This window comes from Orycteropus afer, unplaced genomic scaffold (assembly GCF_000298275.1).
Source record: "Orycteropus afer afer isolate SDZICR_OR568_19922 unplaced genomic scaffold, OryAfe1.0 scaffold00001, whole genome shotgun sequence".
NCBI lineage: Eukaryota > Metazoa > Chordata > Mammalia > Tubulidentata > Orycteropodidae > Orycteropus > Orycteropus afer.
The window spans coordinates 29845010-29863634 of record NW_006921588.1 but is presented as its reverse complement, the minus strand read 5'-3'; the positions used below and the strand labels follow the sequence as shown (position 1 = coordinate 29863634).

Below are 18625 nucleotides of genomic sequence, written 5' to 3'. Positions count from 1 at the left end.
TTGAGATGAGCCTAAAGGAGCAGTTAGGATTCTTCTAAGTTGAAAATGTAGGGAAGGGCATTCCAGATATCGACCTTAGCATGAATAAAGTCAAGAGGTAAGAAAGTAAATGCACTATATAGCGAATAGCAAGTAGTCACACGCAACTAAAGCATGCAGTATAGCTATGAGGAAGGGCTTACATATGGGTGTTGAGAAGCCTCTCATACAAAAGAAGAGGCCCATAGCCCAGTTCTGCAAACTTTGGCTAGTGTTAGACATTTGGGAAATAGCTGGTCCCAAAATTTTGACCACTGAACACAGTAATATTTTATGAAGCCACCATGAAGAGGATTACAATTATCATGCATTATCAAATCTAGTTCTATATTTATTCCCTTGCACTAAATTCATTAATTCGCTGAATTAGCTGCCGGGGCTGTGTTAAGTATTAGGAACACAAAGAAGAGTCCACTGTACACTCTGTCCTTAAGAAGCCTGCTAATGGGAGCTTTCATTTATGTATTTTTGTATTTATTTGTTGTTGTTAGTTCCCGTTGAGTCTCCTTCAGCTCATGACAAACTCAGGATAACAGAACGAAACATCACGTGGTCCTGCACCACGTGATGATCCTTGGTGTGTTTGAATTCATTGTTGCAGACATTGTGTCAATCTACGGCATTGAGGGTTTGTCTCACCTTTGCTGACCCTCCACTTTAGCAAACATCATGCTCTTTTCCAGCGAATAATTCCTCCTGATGACACGTCCAAAGTAAGCAGTCCAAGCATTGGACAATAGTCTATGATCCATAGGGTTTTTACTGGCTAATTTTCAGAAGTAGACCAGACCTTTCTTCCCACTTAGTCTGGAAGGCTCCACTGAAACTTGAGTGACCTTGCCTGTATTTGAAATATCAATGACATAGCTTCCAGCATGATAGCAACACACAAGCTACGGCCTTACCACAAACTGACATGACGGTTGGTTCTCACAGTTACGGAGGGCAAACTAATAAAACAAATCAAATCTGGTTACTCCTCCATGATTCCTTGGGACAGCAGCTTTGTTTAAGGGAGTTTAGTTCCCCTTTATAAAACTGGGCTGAGCAGCCATAGTATTTAGCTCACAAAGACCAACATCATCATCCTTCAAAAAAAAAAAAAAACAAAACAAACAAACCCACTGCCATCAAGTCAATTCCGAGTCAGAGAGACCCCTATTGGGTTTCTAAGCGGTAAGCCTTTACGGAAATAGATTCTTCCTTCAGAGGAGCAGGTAGTGGGTTTGATCCGCCAGTCTTCTAGTTAGCAGGCAACTGCCTTAGGCACTGCACCACCAAAGCTCCTTATCACCCTTACCAAAAACTAACCAAACTCCCTGCCCTCTAATCAAACCCTACTCATAGCGACCCTTCCTTGGGTTTCTGAGGCGGTATCACTACAGAATTAATGCCAACCTTCCTTCCGAGGACTGACTGGTGGGTTCGAACCTCCAGTCTTCTGGTTAGCAGTCAAATGCCTTAGGCACCTTGTTGTTGTTGTTATGTGCCGTCTTAGTGGTGAGAAATTGGGACAAAGCCAGAGACTAAGGAACTCGCGGGATTTGCATCCACCCCTATTATTTTCAGGAGCCGCCCTTTTCCAGCCTTTAACCGCCAGGGGGCAATGCAGCCAAGGAAAAGTCCTTTCGTGAGTGGAGGATGGCATCTAGATAAATCTTGTCCAATTTAGGGCTCCGTAGCAAGGTGTTGCGGCTAGATGAATCGAATTTCTGCTGTCTCGCGAGCAAGAGTAAGGCCCTCCCCATTTTCCTCCAGCTCTTCTTTCCCGCCTGCGCGCACTCAGACCCCTCCCGATTGTGCGCGGTAGGTGGCGCTGTCTGTGGCGTCGCAGCGGTCCCGGCTGCCGCGGCGACGATCTCCCGGCGGGCAGTGCGGCCCGGCTCTCAGGCGGCAGCGAGTGCCACGTCCCAAGTACTACGCGGAGGAGCGGAGTGGGAGGTGTGTAGGAGGCGGGGAGCGGCGAGAAGCCCAGCCACACCGATCGCCCGCCGCGGCCGCCGCCATGGGCTCCTCGCAGAGCGTCGAGATCCCAGGCGGAGGCACGGAAGGCTACCACGTCCTGCGGGTAAGAGCTCCGACGGCGGCCCGGGAGCGGCAGGCTGGAGGCGGGGCCCGCCCGCGGAGTGGCGGAGGCCCCGCCGGACCCTTTTCCTTGGCAGCCAGGCCCGAGCCCTAAAGGAGCGGCAACTGTGGACGGTGCCTTGGCCCGGCTGGTGTAGGCGGCCGCTTGCATAGTGCCTTCCCAGAGCGCCCCGGGCCCAGCGTCCACAGCCCTGGGAGGACCGGCCAGAGCCAAAGGCGACTGCTGGCGACTCGGCCGGAGGCAGTCCTAGGAGACAGGGGCGGCTTTGGCTTCTCTTCCTTCGTATGGCCTGCTGTGCCCCCACCCCCCGCCCTCCATTCGTAGCTTCCAAAGTTAAGGAAGGCTTGGGGGCATAGTCTCTGGAAGGGGTGATGGTGAGGATGGCGTTTGAGCTTTCTGAGAAAAGTAATACAAGGAAGGGCTTAGATTGGAGTCGGGGGATGTGACGGCAGGTGTTTATTCACCTCGATGCTGTCGGGATGTCCCGAAAGGCCAGTTAGGCAGGAGAGAAAAAACGAAATGGCTTAAAAGTAGGTTTGGTGGACTTAAATTTATTTGATTTTGACCGGACAGTTTCCTGTGTCACTCCTAGTCTTTCCAACCCTCCCCGTCAACATTACCTCGTGGGGGGTACTTCCGTTCTGCTCTTCCTAAGGCTGCGGAGGGTGTGGTAGAGATAAAGATTTAGATCCACAGTAGTAGAAGAGGTAATGGAGAGGAGTGTTTTTTAAAAAATAATAACCTGGGTAACTCAAGGAAAACAACGTAAGTACCAGGATGTACAGAAACGTATCTCAAAAGGCGTTACTTAAGCTCCCACTTATGAAACGTCCCTGGATTACGCGGGTTTTTTTTTTTTTTTTCTTTCATGGAACCAGGAGTTTATAAAAGTAGCATTGGTGGTTATATCCTGCATGAGCAGAAAAACGATGGACTGTCAACAAAATGACCCCAATCTGTAGCGCCATTAGGGAGGTAATAGAGTGCCACAGGTAAGATCATATTCACTGAAAGTGAGAGTGCATTTCCTGATGCGACCTTCATTTTCTGTCCTGGGTTCCATGTTTTAGGTGAGACAACATTCTTAATCTATATCACCCAGATTTTGAGTGACAGGGCTGTGATAGATCACCTTTCTGATCTCCCGCATTGATGTGTCTACTGTCTGTCCACTTCACTGAAAACCCCACTTGAACCTGTGACCTTGGTGGGAAAGGGTGATTTTCCCAGAAAGAAAAAGTCGCCTATAAATAAACCATGCTATTCTCCTATTCCCTTTAGCTAACAGAACCCCACAGTGCAGTGCCAACTGTAGAGTGAACGTTAGTGGCAGTGCCTTCCTCTCTATTGTTGCTGTTGTTAGGAGTTCTCTAGTCTGGAGTAAAGGAGCTCTGGTGGCATAGTGGTTAAAGCACTCAGTTGCTAACCAAGGCGATTTCTTCCACGGAGAAAAATGAGGCAGCCTCCTTCTGTAAAGATTTACAGCCTTATGGGGAAGTTCTCTATCTTAAAGGGTTGCTGTGAGTCAGAATCAACTGTATGGCAGTGAGTTTTTTTCAGTTTGGAGTATGTTACCCGGGATCACTAGCTGATTCTCACAGTGGTTGTGGTCACGAATACATGCAGTCATGAAAACAGAAAAACACCTTAGTGTTGATGAGTTAAAATAGTTCAGTAAAAACTTCAGACATCAAAAAGATTGCTGTTTAACGATTTTGGTAGCTAACTCATTCCAATGTAATACAAGTTTAAATGTATTTTCTTTATAGATGCTGCTCAGTAAATCAGTGTTCATGCATATTCAGTAATGCAAATGTGATATTAATCTATAAGTCTGGTTTTAAGAAATATTGGGGGCAACCTTAGTTATAAGTCTGTCTGGAGCATAAAAAAAGATGAAATAGTTCTTACTTTGTTAGAGTTTTATTAGAGGGAGCTTTTAATAGTAATGATTTTCTAGTTTAGGAGAAATTTTTAATGTTTCCAGGTTCCTAACCCACTTGACCCTGAGTCTATAATTGGTTCCTTACTTTGTTTTTAGGAGCTTTGGTAGCGTAGTGCCTAAGGCACTTGACTGCTAACCAGAAGGCTGGCGGTTCAAACCTACCAGCCACTCCTCAGAAGGAAGGTTGGGCAAGCTATTTCTGTAGTGATACTGCTTTGGAAACCCAGGGAGGGGTCACTATGAGTCAGGTATGACTCCACGGCACACAACAACAACTTTGTTTTTAGAGGGAAATATGTTGATTTTTTTTTCCTAGTTTTTTTTTCCTTGTGGCTAACATTGCTCCATACACGTTTCACAAAGATGTATGATATGACAGATTTCAGCTATTTTTTTTGTGAAAAGTTATCATAGTTTTACAACCTAGATATCTAACAGTTGAGGACTTGTTAAATAAATGAGGGCCTAGCCATAGAGGGAATGCTATGCATTCACTGAAAATTGTATCTCAAAAATTCTGCAGTCGTATGTGTGCCTCTGTGTATATACACACTCACATGTACACATGTGCGTGCAAGTGCCCAGGACAGTAGAGCTGAAAGTAAGTTATTGGCGGATGATGATGTTTTTGTATTCCTTTAAATTTTAATCTATTTTCTAGAATTTCTGCAGTGATCATGAAATACATGAATAGGCACAAAAAATACTTTTGAAATGTTATACAAAGAAGTGGGCCCCTAGTGGATGATTTAAAAATTTATTTATGTTCTTCTTTTAAAATAACAATGTATTTCTGTTTTCCTTATACAGTAAATCAGATTGAGTATAACTTTTAGTCCTGTCCTCTAGTCCTAATGTCATTCAGGAAAAATGTTTGTCAGGGCTTCTCAGTTTTATTAGAAATTACTGTACGTTGCTTCCTACAGTTGAGGTATCTTGAATATAGAATCCTTACCTAGGTTTCCATTGATTTTTCCAGTGAACCCAACAGGGCCACATTTTGAATTTGCCCTATGGATGCCTGTTATAGGACCTGTTTATAAATTAAAAGTCAAGTTAACTCTGTTTTTAACTTAATGCTCTTTGAAGTAGGGAATGTCTGACGGCATTCTGGAATCATTGTTCAAACCAATATGGAGGCATGGAAAATGCCATGTTTACTATTCTTTATAATTTCCTCTGGGAAGGGTTTTTGAAGTGATAGATGATTTGAAAGGGATCATAGATGAAGTGTGTCTTCAGTGTAAGATCAGACCTCCCTCTCATGTGCCATTTGCTACAGACTGGGCCAGCATCAGATGCTCTCCACAGAAGACAAAGTGACTGTATTTGAAATGGTTTCTGTAGAAAATGGAATATCTAGACCATGTTGTTATTGTTATGTGCCATCGAGTCAGACCCGACTCATAGCGACCCCTCCTTGGGTTTCCGAGGCAGTATCACTACGGAAGTAGATTGCCCCATCTTCCTTCCGAGGAGAGGCTACTGCTCTTTTTTAATGGTACCTCACTAATCCACATGGAGTCCTGTTACTATATGATTTCAATTTAGTACTTACTTTGAAAAAGTGGATTTCCAGTATGTAATGGTCAACAATTTTTTTCTTCTTTATTCTTATAATACAGAAGTTTCTCCAACTTTTCAAACATATATACCTTTTGAAGAGTATAAAAATCTCTCTACTACCTCCCTATTACCCATTCTGAAAACAACATATATAAGAAGAAAAAGAGTTGGGTTGCTTGATGCTTTCCAATATATAAATTTATAATATTGGAAACAACTTTTTAACAATTCCTCTGAAATTTCCCTAAGAATTGAGCTTAGAGTGACAACTAATATCAGTACGTTTATTTTGCTGGCTTTAATATTCTATTTTAATACTCTTATTTATTTTGATTGTTGCTTATAAAATAATGGTTAACAGTCTAGATAGACTAGGAAGTGTTTATCCATAAAAGTTTGATATGTGCTTTGGAATCTGACTATAGTTTGCCTTGGAAGTTATGACTATCAAGTAAGATGACTTTTTTAAAACAACATATTCAGAACCAAAGTAGTTACTTTGAGAGACTACTTCTTACTTGGTATTGCAAAAAAATTACTGTGGCATGAAGAGAGAATGTTGCTGGTTTTCCTTTTTAAAAAAAAAATAATAATAATACTATTAGAGTTCAAGCACATTCTCAGAAATAAGGAACCTTGTCATCTGCTGGCCCTGAATACATTGAGTGGGTATCGTAGTAGACCACTGGAGAGCATCCTTGGGCATCACTGTACGGTAGTCCCAGCTCTGTCACTTCTTTGTGTTTCCTTGGGCAACTAACTCTCTGAATTTCTTTGAGTTTCATCCTTTTTATCTGAAAAGTAGGGATGATGATAGTAGTTTTCTTTTTCTCACTAAAACCCAAATTAGATATTCTTTATGAAAATATTTTGAAAACAATTAAACACTGTTAAATCTCTTTATTAAAACAACACTATCTACCTCATAGGTTGTCCTGAGGATTAAATGAGATATTCCATGTAAAGTGCTTAGCATCAGGTATGGAATATGACAAAGATTCAGTGAATGTTAGATGATGCCTTTATTTTATGTTTGTATTATTGTATCACCCATTGAGAACCAATAGTGTTAATACTAGTTGTTCTGGTTAACTAGTGCTGCTCTGACAGAAATATACCACAGTGGGATGGCTTTAACAAACAGGAGTTTATTCTCTCACAGTTTGGAGGCTTTAAGTCCAAGTTCAAAGTGCCAGGTTGTAGGGGCTGGGTAAAAGCCCCTCAACCTTGGGTTGCAGCTCTTCCTCCTGCTCCTGGCTCACTGAAGCTAGAGGCTTTTCTTCACTCAGCTGCTGGCTGCTGAGGCTGACAATCCCAAGGTTAACAAGTAATAAGGCACAAGTGCCAAACCACATGGCAGGCCATTGATATAAGTCCATTGAAAGTCCCAAGGTTGGCAGAGCATGGCAGGCTGCTGAACAGCAACACGACTACATGCAGGGTTCAAGGTGCCATAAGCTAGAGAGTATCCCTAAGGCTTCTCCTTATATACAGGAAGCAGACCACATCCCAAAGGCAGCTACTCAGCTGCTTGTGGTAGATCCCACCAGGGAGTTGATTGCCAGTCTCTTCATGGGGAATAACTACCACCAGCTGCCCAGCCACTCAACCAGGCCCAGCCAAGTTGACATACAAATTTAACTACCACACTAGTTAAAATATATTAGTTTGGTTGTAAACATCCTTTTAGTGTTTCCATTTAATCAGCCAGCAGCTACTTTCTGTCCATGTGCCATACTAACTCTGTACTTCACTGGTCTTTAAAACATGTTTGGAATCAAATCTGACTCCATTAGTTTTTGGTTGGATGCCTGCTATTTTTAAAGATTCTTATTTTTAAAGAAATTTAGTTTTCTAAAATATAAGTGAGTACCAATATCCTTTTTGTTGCTTTGCCTCAGTGTTGTTAATCTCATGAAAATTACTAAAAGTGTCTAATTAAAATGATCTTGCTGGGGTTGATTTACTTCATTCTCAGCCACTATAGATAATTTAGTGGCAGTTAGCTAGACTTGTCTCATGGTGATTAATTCATTTTAGAGACCATCTAGTTAACCTCTTCACTTTACAGCTAAAGAAGAGGCACAGAGAAATTATGTTGCCCAGGGTCACACAGTGAGTTTTCTTTCTCTAAGAAACAAATATCTAAGTAGTTAGCATTTGAAGAGTGTAAAATGAGGTGACAAGTTATCAGAGTTTATTTTAGAGCAGACAGCCACTTCTTTGGACATTTTTTCCTTTTCCTAATATACAGATATTTTTAAAGAAGGTACTATATGATGAGTTCCTTTCAGTTAGTATTAGAATTTAATTCAAGATTGCTTTATATGCTACAAATTACATCATAGGGTCAAGAGAGCATGCTCTGTAGGTTATTTTGATAAGATGTGAAGAGAGTGTTTTAGCAGGTCAGGATTGAACTCTGTAGTCTACTGCAAAATTATTTACCACATATTTGTTTCTTAAGTCCCAAATAGGGAAACTTGCCCGTTTGTAGACATTGATGTGCACCTCTTCCCTGGGGGAGGGGAGAAATGCTTTTTATCACCATGAAGTATTTAGAGCTTATTTTCATTACATCATGTTCCAATATTTTCTTATTGTCTTGATCACTTAAGTGCATACATACACACACATATAGATAACATGTGGTAGTTAATGCCTTTATGTATGTAGTTGAAATGAGTCACCTTTTAGGTGTTACTTGGGTTGAATTTACTTTCTAGTCTTATTTAATATCTGTTGTTAAGTCAGATGAGGGTGTTAACACCACATTGAGAGAAAGACGAAGTGGTGAACAAAAAGTCATTCAGAGGGATTTACCTACATTTTAGGTGTGTAGAAGGAATCTCTGGTAGAATGTAATATGCAGTAATAAAAAGAGACAATTACATATTCCATTGAGTCAATTTTATGGAAAAATCTTCATGCTTAGAAAAATTAAGGGAGATAATTCACATAACAGCCAGGAACCTGGGAAAACGTACCTTTGCATGTTACTTTATAAAATATGTTGTCTTGTGATACTGTGTTTTCTTTAATTTGTTTTTTTAAGGTAGTAGATCTGTATACCTCAACCTGAAATTATGTAAGTAAATAGACCAATGCAATTGGGAAAATGCTTCCCCCCACCCCCCACTGTGCCCAAGCCTTTATTTCTCTTCTGTTCTGTAATCTATCCTCCAAGCACAGATTAAAAAGAGAAGAGTTTCATGCAAAATTAGCTAAACCTGGTAAAAGTAGTGTTATTTGAACCCTGTAGGTCCTGGAAGAAGAGATGGGTGCTGCAAAAGGGGCACAGAGGCAGTGTCTTCTGACCTCCTCTAACTACACACCAGGAGGACAATCACCATCAGCAGCCCAATGCCTGCTTCTGTGAGGCCAGACGCTGCCACCCTCCAGCCCTCTTACTAACCTTGACACCACCGTTCCTCCCGCGGCACCCACCATCTCTCTGCTGGGACTGATAATTCGCCACAGTGGCCACACAGAACTAACAGATTATGGAGTTTATTAGGGAAGCAACAGGCTACCATTCAAGTTCAGGAACACGCTCAGTCTCTTAGCCGGCTGTCTCTCAGCTGGCAGTCTGTCTTAGTAACATTTCTCTCCCTCAACAGTGCATGTCTCTTGCGTCTCTCTCAGCAACATGTCTTCTCAGGTCTTTCTCTCAGCAGGGAACCTTTCTCAGCTGGCAGTCAGATTTCTGCCTTTAGGAAGGGTCATTTTGAGCCTGGCAGCGTGACAAAACTAACCCATCCAAACATCAGAATTCTACACATCTGAGAAGAGTAAACTTCCCAGAAGATTGCTTTGTGTTGTTCCAGGTAGATGACTTTAACAAGCAGTTTACTCATGGCAAAGTGGGAGTTACAAATACTATGGCTGGCAAAGCCGTATCATGTAATTTACTATACCACAGGCCACCCCCTGGCTTTTCCATTACCCCTTTTGTACTTTAAAACTTAACATCCCCTTCACTATCATCAGTTTGAGAATAACCACACCCATGAAAGTGTGTAAGTCAGCCACTTCATGCCTTTTTCTCCCCCTGTTTTAGATAGCCACTTTCTAATTTGCCCATTCCTATCAAACCAGTACTCTGAGGAGACAAGCATGTTCCTTTCTCGCTAAAGAATCTTCTGTTCTGCTTGGAAACTTTGGGCATCTGCATTCATAAACAAGCAAAGTCCAGCCTAGCACAAGCCATCAAATTGCAGCAGCTTAACACCAACTCAGTGTCAGACATCTTCGTCTTTTTTTAGGTGTGTTCTGGTCAGTTCATCCCTAGCCATCCCAGCTAGGTCATGGGTTCCAGCTGCCAAATTTGGGAGTCATGTTCTTCCCTTCACTTCAGACCAGCCAGCACCTTCTCTCTTTCATCCTTAGTCCTCAGGGACTATTTCCACACAACTCCTTGCACTTGAGACCAGCCAGCTCTTTCTCTCATCCCTAGCCTCCATGGCCTCACTGCCGTGGAGTCAATTTCTTCTCATAGTGACCCCTCCTTGGGTTTCCAAGATGGCATCAATACGGAATTGCCCAACCTTCCTTCCCAGCAGTGGCTGGTGGGTTTGCCAGCCTTCTGGTTGAGTCACATGCCTTAGGCACTGCACCACCAGAGCTCCCCTTCACTGCTGCACTTCCCCCATTTCCACTCTTCAAGTGGACCCAGGTGGTCACAAATGAGCAACATAAAAAGCCATCTGCTTAAACTTCCAGTCCTGGAAAGGGTCTCTCTCATGGGCCATGACTTTCCTGCCTTGATGCACCCAAAGCTTCACTGCTTGTTTGAAATCCAAAAAGCCAAGCAGTCTTTTTTTTTTTTTTTCTCTTCAGGTCTTTTCTTCAAATGCAAATCTTATGTTCTCTTTATAGTTCTGGATTGGTCTTTGCAAATGCAGATTTCCTCACTCAGCAAGTTCTGGGTGAGCCCCCTATATTGTACAGAAAGGGTTTGAAACAAAAGCCTGTGTTTCTTCCGGGTAAATTCTGTTTCACCTTTAACATGTCCAATCAAGTATCACAGGCTCTCTGTTATCCATACCCCGTAATCATTTCTAATGTTCAAGCAGGTAAGAGAACATGCAATATCCATAGTACATTCAGATAAATACATAATCCAAAACATAATCCTTTTTAAGACATTGACGTTTCATACCTTAACCTTGATGATCTTCCCATTCTTTGTTTATGGCCTTGGGTCTTTGGCTGGGTGTAACTAAAAGCCCTAGCCTCCGGATCAAATATCACCTTTAATGAGTAACACCAATCAAAGTAACCATCTAATAATCCAAAATTTCACTTCCCAGACTCGCTCTTCTTTCTTTACAAAGTCCCATGTTTCTATGAGTCTGGAGCCACTGCAGCTAATCCGACTCCTGACACCAACTGCAAAAGCAGTAGGGAGGCGGCATCTTCTGACCTCCTCTAACTACACAAAAGGACAGAATCACCATCAGCAGCCCAATACCTACTCCTGTGAGACTAGATATGCTGCCACCCTCCGGCCCTCTTACTAACCTTGACACCAACCATCCCTCCCTTGGCACCCACCACCTCTCTGCTGGGTCCATTAATTTGTTGCAGTGGCTGCACAGAACTAACAGATTATGGAGTTTATTAAAAGGGAAGCATCAGGTTACAATTCAAGTTCAGGAATGTGCTCAGTTTCTTCAACCGGCCATCTCTCAGCTGGCAGTCTCTCTTAGTAGCACATCTTTCTCTCCATCATGTGTCTCTCACATCCCTCTCTCAGCAATGTGTCTCTCTCAGCAGCGCATTTCTCTCAGTAGTGTGTCTTCCTCAGCCAGCAGTCAGAGAGACTACTTCTGCCTCTAGCAGGGCTCATTTTGAGCCTGGCAGAGGGATAAAACTAACCAATCCCAACATCAGAATTTTACACACCTGAGAGAGAGCAAACTTCCCAGAAGATTGCTTTGTGTTGCTCCAGGTGGAGCAGCTGCTCAGTTACTCAAGGCAAAGTGGGAGTTACAAATACTGTGACTAGAAAATCATGTAATTTACTACACCACAGGTTTTACCTAGAAAGCAACCAGCGAGGAACAAGGTCTCCATGCAATTAGATTTAAAGAAAAGTTCAACCTAAGTCTAGTAAAAGTTTCTAATAATCCAGGAAAAGAGGGTGAAGGAAAAGTCAAACGTTTAAATGATTTTTGTTACTGGAAGTTGATTGGACACAATTCATGTGAGGTTTTTTCTTGTAGGGCAGTTTTTTCTAACTAAAGGTAATTGCTATAGTAAAAAATACATTTTCCCTTTCTACCTGGTATATAGGAGCTCTGGTAGCATAGTGCCTAAGGCATTTGACTGCTAACCAGAAGGCTGGCGGTTCAAGCCCACCAGCCACTCCTTGGAAGGAAGGGTGGGCAGCCTACTTCCATAGTGATACTGCCCCGAAAACCCAAGGAGGCCTCGCTATGAGTTGGGTTCAACTCTGTGGCAGTGGTTTGGTTTGGTTTACCTGGTATATACTACATTTCATGAAAAATACTGACCTTTATTATGTTACGAATTCTTGATATTTGTCTGTTCTGTCATGACCCACTAAGGAGTTCTGATGGCATGGTGGTTAAGGCATTAGTCTGCTAACCACAAAAGGTCAGTAGTCCAAACCCACCAGAGCTCCACAGGAGAAAGATGAGGCAGTCTGCTTTCATCAAGATTTACAGGCTTGGAAACCCCATGGGGCAGTTCTTCTCTGTCCTGTAGGGTCACTATGAATCAGAATCAACTCCATGCAGGTGAGTTTGGTTTGGTTTTATAATAAATTGATTTCAGAACCCACAGAGAACTACTGAGTATAATTTACTCCTTTGTGTCTTAGTAGTAATTATGACTGTCAGTCATTGTGCTCTATTGGAATAGAAATTATGTAGTTCCACCTAGACCAGTACTGTCCGATATGGTAGACTATAGCCACGTATGGTTATTTAAATTTAAATGTAATGAAATGAAGTAAAAAAATTTGGTTCCTGCTTGCATTACCCACATTTCAAATGTGTAGTACTCACATCTGGCTACTGGCTCACATAATGGATAGCAGGGATATAGAACATTTCCATCTTTGAGAGTTCCATATACAGTGTCAGAGACTTTCATATCTTTGTATTCTCTACAAGACACAGTCACAATTCTACTGTTTATATAAGCACATAGTAAATACTTGTTAGGTAGAATTTAGTAAGTGGCTCTAGACTAATGCTTTTATGTATATATATATGTTGTTGTTGTTATGTGCCGTTGAGTCGGACCCGACTCATAGCGACCCCTCCTTGGGTTTCCGAGGCAGTATCGCTACGGAAGTAGATTGCCCCATCTTCCTTCCGAGGAGTGGCTGGTGGGTTTGAACGACTAGCCTTCTGGTTAGCAGTCAAGTGCCTTAGCCACTATGCTACCAGAGCTCCCATATATATAGATAGATATAGATATATAGATATTTGATTTTTGTAATTTTTATTCCTTCTCGCTCTCTGCCAGCTATCAGTTTTTTCTATAATTAAGTGGCAGTAGTGTCTCTTCTTCCAGTTCTCTCTTTGCTGGTGGCTTGGAAATGAGATAGCCAAATTAGGTATAATAAATATAAATAGAATCTGAGTGGTCCTAAGTGTTCTTGTAAAGACTGGGCATAAGCAACTTACTTTGTGAACTTTACATTGACTGCTCCAAGTCCATTTAATTTAGTTACTGGTTCTCATCTCTGGTCCTTATATATGAGGTGTTGGGTATTTTTTAGATTGTAGTAATTTTATTAGAAGGAGCATATCTTAAAACATTTTGTATTTTAAAAGTGTATAAAACCAAAACCAAACTCACTGCCACCGAGCCGGATCCAACTCATAGTGACCCCTCCTTGGGTTCCAAGGCGGTATATCTATCTACGGAAGTAGATTGCCCAGCCTTCTTTCCGAGGAGCGGCTGGTGGGTTTGAGCCACCAGCCTTCTGGTTAGGAGTCAAATGCATTAGGCACTACGCCACCAGAGCTCCCACTAAAGTGTATATAGCTTGATGAATTTTCACAAGCATCACATGCTTGTGACCAGCATCCCATCTCTTTCCAGTCACATCAGCCTAATATCCCCTCCTCAGGTGAATACTACTATGGTTTCTGAGAGCATAGATCATTTTGGCCTGTTTCTGTGCTTTATATAAATGGAAGCATTTTTTTTAGTTGGTACTTTTTGTCTGTAGTGTTGAGAATTCTTTGTATACTGAAAGATCTCAAAAGATATTCTCCAATGTTTTTCTCTAAAAGTTTTTTTTTTTTTTTACTTTTGAACTTTTGCCGTCTATCTGGAATTGATCTTTTCAGAAGCGACATTGTAAAAAAGGATTTGTCTCTTCTTCCCAGCTGACTGACTGACTCTCTCTCTGTCTCTCTGTATGTGTGTGTGTATATGTGTGTGTGTGTGTGTATTTTTTTTTTTCAAAGGAGGGGCTGGTGATATTTAACTTCATGGTTGGATGCTTGTAAAGATTTGCCCTCCAGTGACTATTGCAGAATTGGGAGAGGCTTAAGATTTGTATGGCTCCTACCATATACCAGGGATTTAGATAGGCACTTCATACACTTAAGCTCATTGAAATTTTATATCCTTTTAAATTCAGTAGCATTACCCCTTACTTACAGATGAAAAAACTGAGGCCCACAGAGGTATTAAACTTTCCCAAACTCACTCCATGAATAAGTGGGCCAAATCATGGCTTACAACCAAGTCAGCCTAAAACTCTGTTATTTTTCCACTTTCCTGTTTAAAAAGAGTTTACAAAATCTTAAAGTTTCAAATTTAACCTTTTCATTTTAAATTGCTGTGATATTTGGCCCAATACCAAATAGCTTATGGAGCTATAATACACGCACGCACACTTTTTTTAAAAAAAGATGATTTGAAGGAAATAAATGAATCAACAATGGAGAGATGTCACGGGACAGAAATAATTGAAGTGGTAGCTCAGGTGCATAGTGCCTAAGGCACTTGACTGCTAACCAGAAGGCTGGGGGTCCAAACCCACCACCAGCCACTCTTGGGGAGGAAGGTTGGCCAATCTATTTCCGTAGTGATACCATCTTGGAAACCCAAGGGAGGGGTCTATGAGTCGGGTCCGACTCTATAGCATTGAGTTTGGTTTTGGGGTTTTCTTTTTTAATTTGATACTTGAGAGATTAGGTGCATAAAAGATTCTTGTCCGTGGATGATATTTCAGGAGAAACCTACTTGTTTAAGATGTTTAATTTGCCGTGTTAGGTATCTTGTTTTCAGGAAATTTTCCTTCGTTGTAATAGGGTCAGAGAGAGTGTTTTAGGGCTCCCTCTGCTGGCATCCTAGCACTAATTAAGACAACTCACTGCTAGAACTGTGCTGATGCTGTTCTAACCACCTGCCTTTAGGTTAGCAGCTGAGTGCTTATCCACTGCACCACCAAGTCTCCTTAAATAAACTTGAGAAGAAAATTAATTTCAAGGTTCATTAGCAACAGAAAGCAAATCAATATTTCTAGCAATTAAAAATGGAGTAATAAAGAGTTATTTACATTTTTTTTTTAAATTTTAGAATTCAGATTTAGTTACTGAGCACTCTATAAGGGAAGAGGCTTGTAATGGTACTGGAAACTTTCCATTTCAAATAAATAGCAGTAAAACTTTATACTTGGAGGGTGGCATGATAAGAATCATTGTGTGGGGTCAGCTTTCTAGGTTGGTGATGACATTACAAAAGTGCTGTCTTTAGCCCTTTTAAAACTTATGGTGGCCTCAGTGGAGAAGGCTGAAATTAATTAGTGCTCTAATTAAGCTCTAAATACTGTAAGTGGTCAGTTAGAAATAACTCAGATTCAGGGAATTAGGTGATTAGATATGGTCCCTAGAAAATGAAGAACTCTATGCTGGGAGGGGAGGGTCTTCTACGATCTGTGCTGATCCTCCTCTTTCATTTCACACCTAATTGATAGACACTCGGATAGGCCTTTCACACCTTTTAGATCTTAGCTCTTTTTCTTTGTTAGCTGTGACTTGCTCTCACATTTCTTCTCATTATTGCTCTGGGCCGCCAGCACTTACCTTTCTGAATAGGCATTTGAGGAGAAAGCTATTTTGGGCTCTGGACATTGTGTTTGATAATATATAGAACATAAAATCCTCCTCCCCACCAATTTAAGAAAACTGAAAATGACTAAACAAATATGCATCAGTTATTTTTATTAGTGCTAACACCTTAAAATAATAAATCTCTTTGATATTAAATTAACTTGTTTAATTTACAAAAATTATTACAGTTGACCTTTGAACAACACAGGATTAAACTGAATGGGTCCACTTATACAAGGGTTTTTTTCGAAGATAGGGATCTTGGAGAAATTCAGGAGGTTATACACACCCCATCAGAGGAATTAACAGAAGACAACTTGCTGGAGATGAGTGCTTCTGAACCAGTGCCAGACGATGAGGCAGAGACATAAGAGAAGCAATGCCAGAAAACAAATTGACCTTAGATAGTCTGACAGAAGGGTTCTAATTTTATGCAAGACCTGCTTTTGACTTCTTTTAGGACATGCATGCTTCTGTGGTAATGGGCACTGAAACTGAAGGAAACAGTGGAAGCAGAACTGATATCATTTAGAAACAGTTTAAAGAAATGAAAAAGCAAAAAAGATAGAGATTACAATTATTTCTGTAAACTTACACTCGTGTGCCTGCCTCCTCTTCCAACTTCTCCAGCTCTTTTGCCTCTGCCATCCCTGACACGGCACACAACCCCTCCTCTCCCTTCTCCTCCTCAGCCTACTCAGGAAGAAAAAAACCAAACCAAACCAAACTCACTTCTATTGAGTGGATTCCATCTCATAGCAACCCCTCCTTGGGTTTCTGAGGCATCTCTACAGAAGCGGATTGCCCAGTCTTCCTTCCACAGAATGGGTGGGTTTGAACTTCCAGCCTTCTGGTTAGCAATCGGATGCCTTAGGCACTACGAGATGAATATCTTTATGATCAACTACTACTTAATGAATAGTAAATAATCATCATGGTGTACAATTGATAAATTACCTGTTGTTTATGTGTGTCTTCATGTGAAAATCTATTAACTATACAGCAGGAACTGAGCTAATCAACAATTGATGGTATTGGTAAGGCTTCTGATCAGCAGTAGCCCATTAGTAGTTAGATTATGGGAGAGTCAAAAGTTATACACAGATTGTCAACTGCATGGGAGGTTGGCATCCCTAATCCCCACATTGTTCAAGGGTCAACTGTAGTCCCAGATTTGCAGGAAAATACATATAAAGTGAGAGATTATAAAACAGTTTTAGGAAGTTAAACATTGAACCATTTTTGTAATGGATACCTCTTTGACTGTGACAAATGAAGAAAATGAGATTTTACTTTTTCAAAAGGAATGATTGTATAATTTGGCTTTAAATAAATAATTAAAGGGTAACCATAAGTAGTAATGAACAATGCCAATGGAGGTTGTTTGGCATTATAGGAAAGTATTCTGGGTTTGTGCTGTATAGTAAATTGCATAGTGTGGATTTTCTAACCATAAGTCTTTGTACACTGCATGGTGGAATTTGCTGTGAGCAACTGAGTAGCTCTGATAAAATTATCCACCTGAGGTATTTCCTTTGGGAGCGACATGAAGTAATTTTCTGGGAAGTTCTCTCTCCCTCAGGTGTATAGAATTCTGATGTTGGGATTGGTTAGTTTGGCCACTCTGCCAGGCTCAAAAGGAGCCCTCCTAGAGGCAGAAGGAGTCTCTCTGACTGCTGGTTGAGAGAGACCTCTGTGCTATTGAGAGAAATGCGCTTCTGAGAGACATGCACTGCTGAAAGAGAGACATGGGAGACACATGCTCCTGAGAGATGCGGGAGACACGCACTGCTGAGAGAGACATGGGAGACACATGCAGCTGAGAGAGAGATTGCTGGCTGCTAAGTGAGATGGCTGGCGGTGAGAGACTGAGTGCATTTCTGAACTTGGGTTGTAGCCTGTTGCTTCCCTAATAAACCCCATAATCTATGAGTTCTGTGTGGCCACTACAGCGAATTATCAAACCCAGCAGAGAGGTGATGGATGCTGCGGGAGGAAGGTTGGTGTCAGGGTTGATGAAAGGGCTGGAGGGAGGCAGTGTGTCTGGCCTCGCAAGAATAGGCCTTGGGCTGCTGATGGTGAGTCTGTCTTCCTCTTGTGAGGTTAGAGGAGGTCAGGAGATGCGGCCTCCTTTCCTCTTTGGCAGTTTGAAAGCATTAAAATGATTTGTTACTATGTAAATAGCTATAGCTTTATGTATATCTATAATTTCTATAACTTCAATACTGACTATTACAATTGTTTGTACTACAGATGTACATTGGAGATATTGTGGGTTCGGTTCCAGACCACCACAGTAAAGCAAACACCACAATAAAGTGATTCACACAAATTTTTTGATTTCCCAACCAAACCAAACCAAACTCATTGCTATCAAGTTGGATGCGACTGATAGCAGCCCCTGCTTGGGTTTCCAAGGCAATATCACTACGGAAGTAGATTCCCCAACCTTCCTTCTGAGGAGTGGCTGGTGGGTGCAGATAAAAGTTACGTGTATACTATACTGGAGTCTGTTAAGTGTGGAACAGCATTATGAAAAAGTTTGAACTGTGAGAATTACCCAACTATGACACAGAGACATGAAATAAGCACATGCTGTTGGAAATATGGCACCAATAGATTGGCTTGGGGCAGAGTTGCCACAAACCTTAAATTTGTTTAAAAAAAAAAAAAAAAAAAAACTCAGTATCTACAAAGCACAGTAAAGCAAAGCACAATGAAATGAGGATGCCTGTGTTAAGAAAATCAGCCTACAAAAACAGTGCAAACTTTTCATCTTTGTAGGATAGTTTTGGGGGGAGCTCTGGTAGCATAGTGGCTAAGACACTTGCCTGCTAACCAGACGGCTGGCGGTTCAAACCCACCAGCCCCTCCTCGGAAGGA

The 18625-nt window shown here is 41.5% G+C and overlaps 1 protein-coding gene across 1 annotated transcript in view; it reads left to right on the top strand.

Moving 5' to 3' along the window:
* The first annotated feature begins 2044 nt into the window (after positions 1-2044).
* GORASP2 (golgi reassembly stacking protein 2) overlaps positions 2045-18625 on the top strand; it is a 37779-nt gene continuing 21198 nt past the window's right edge. The window contains exon 1 of the mRNA XM_007944193.2: positions 2045-2107. Within this exon, the coding sequence (XP_007942384.1) occupies positions 2045-2107 (63 nt within the window). The remainder of the gene's footprint in view (positions 2108-18625) is intronic.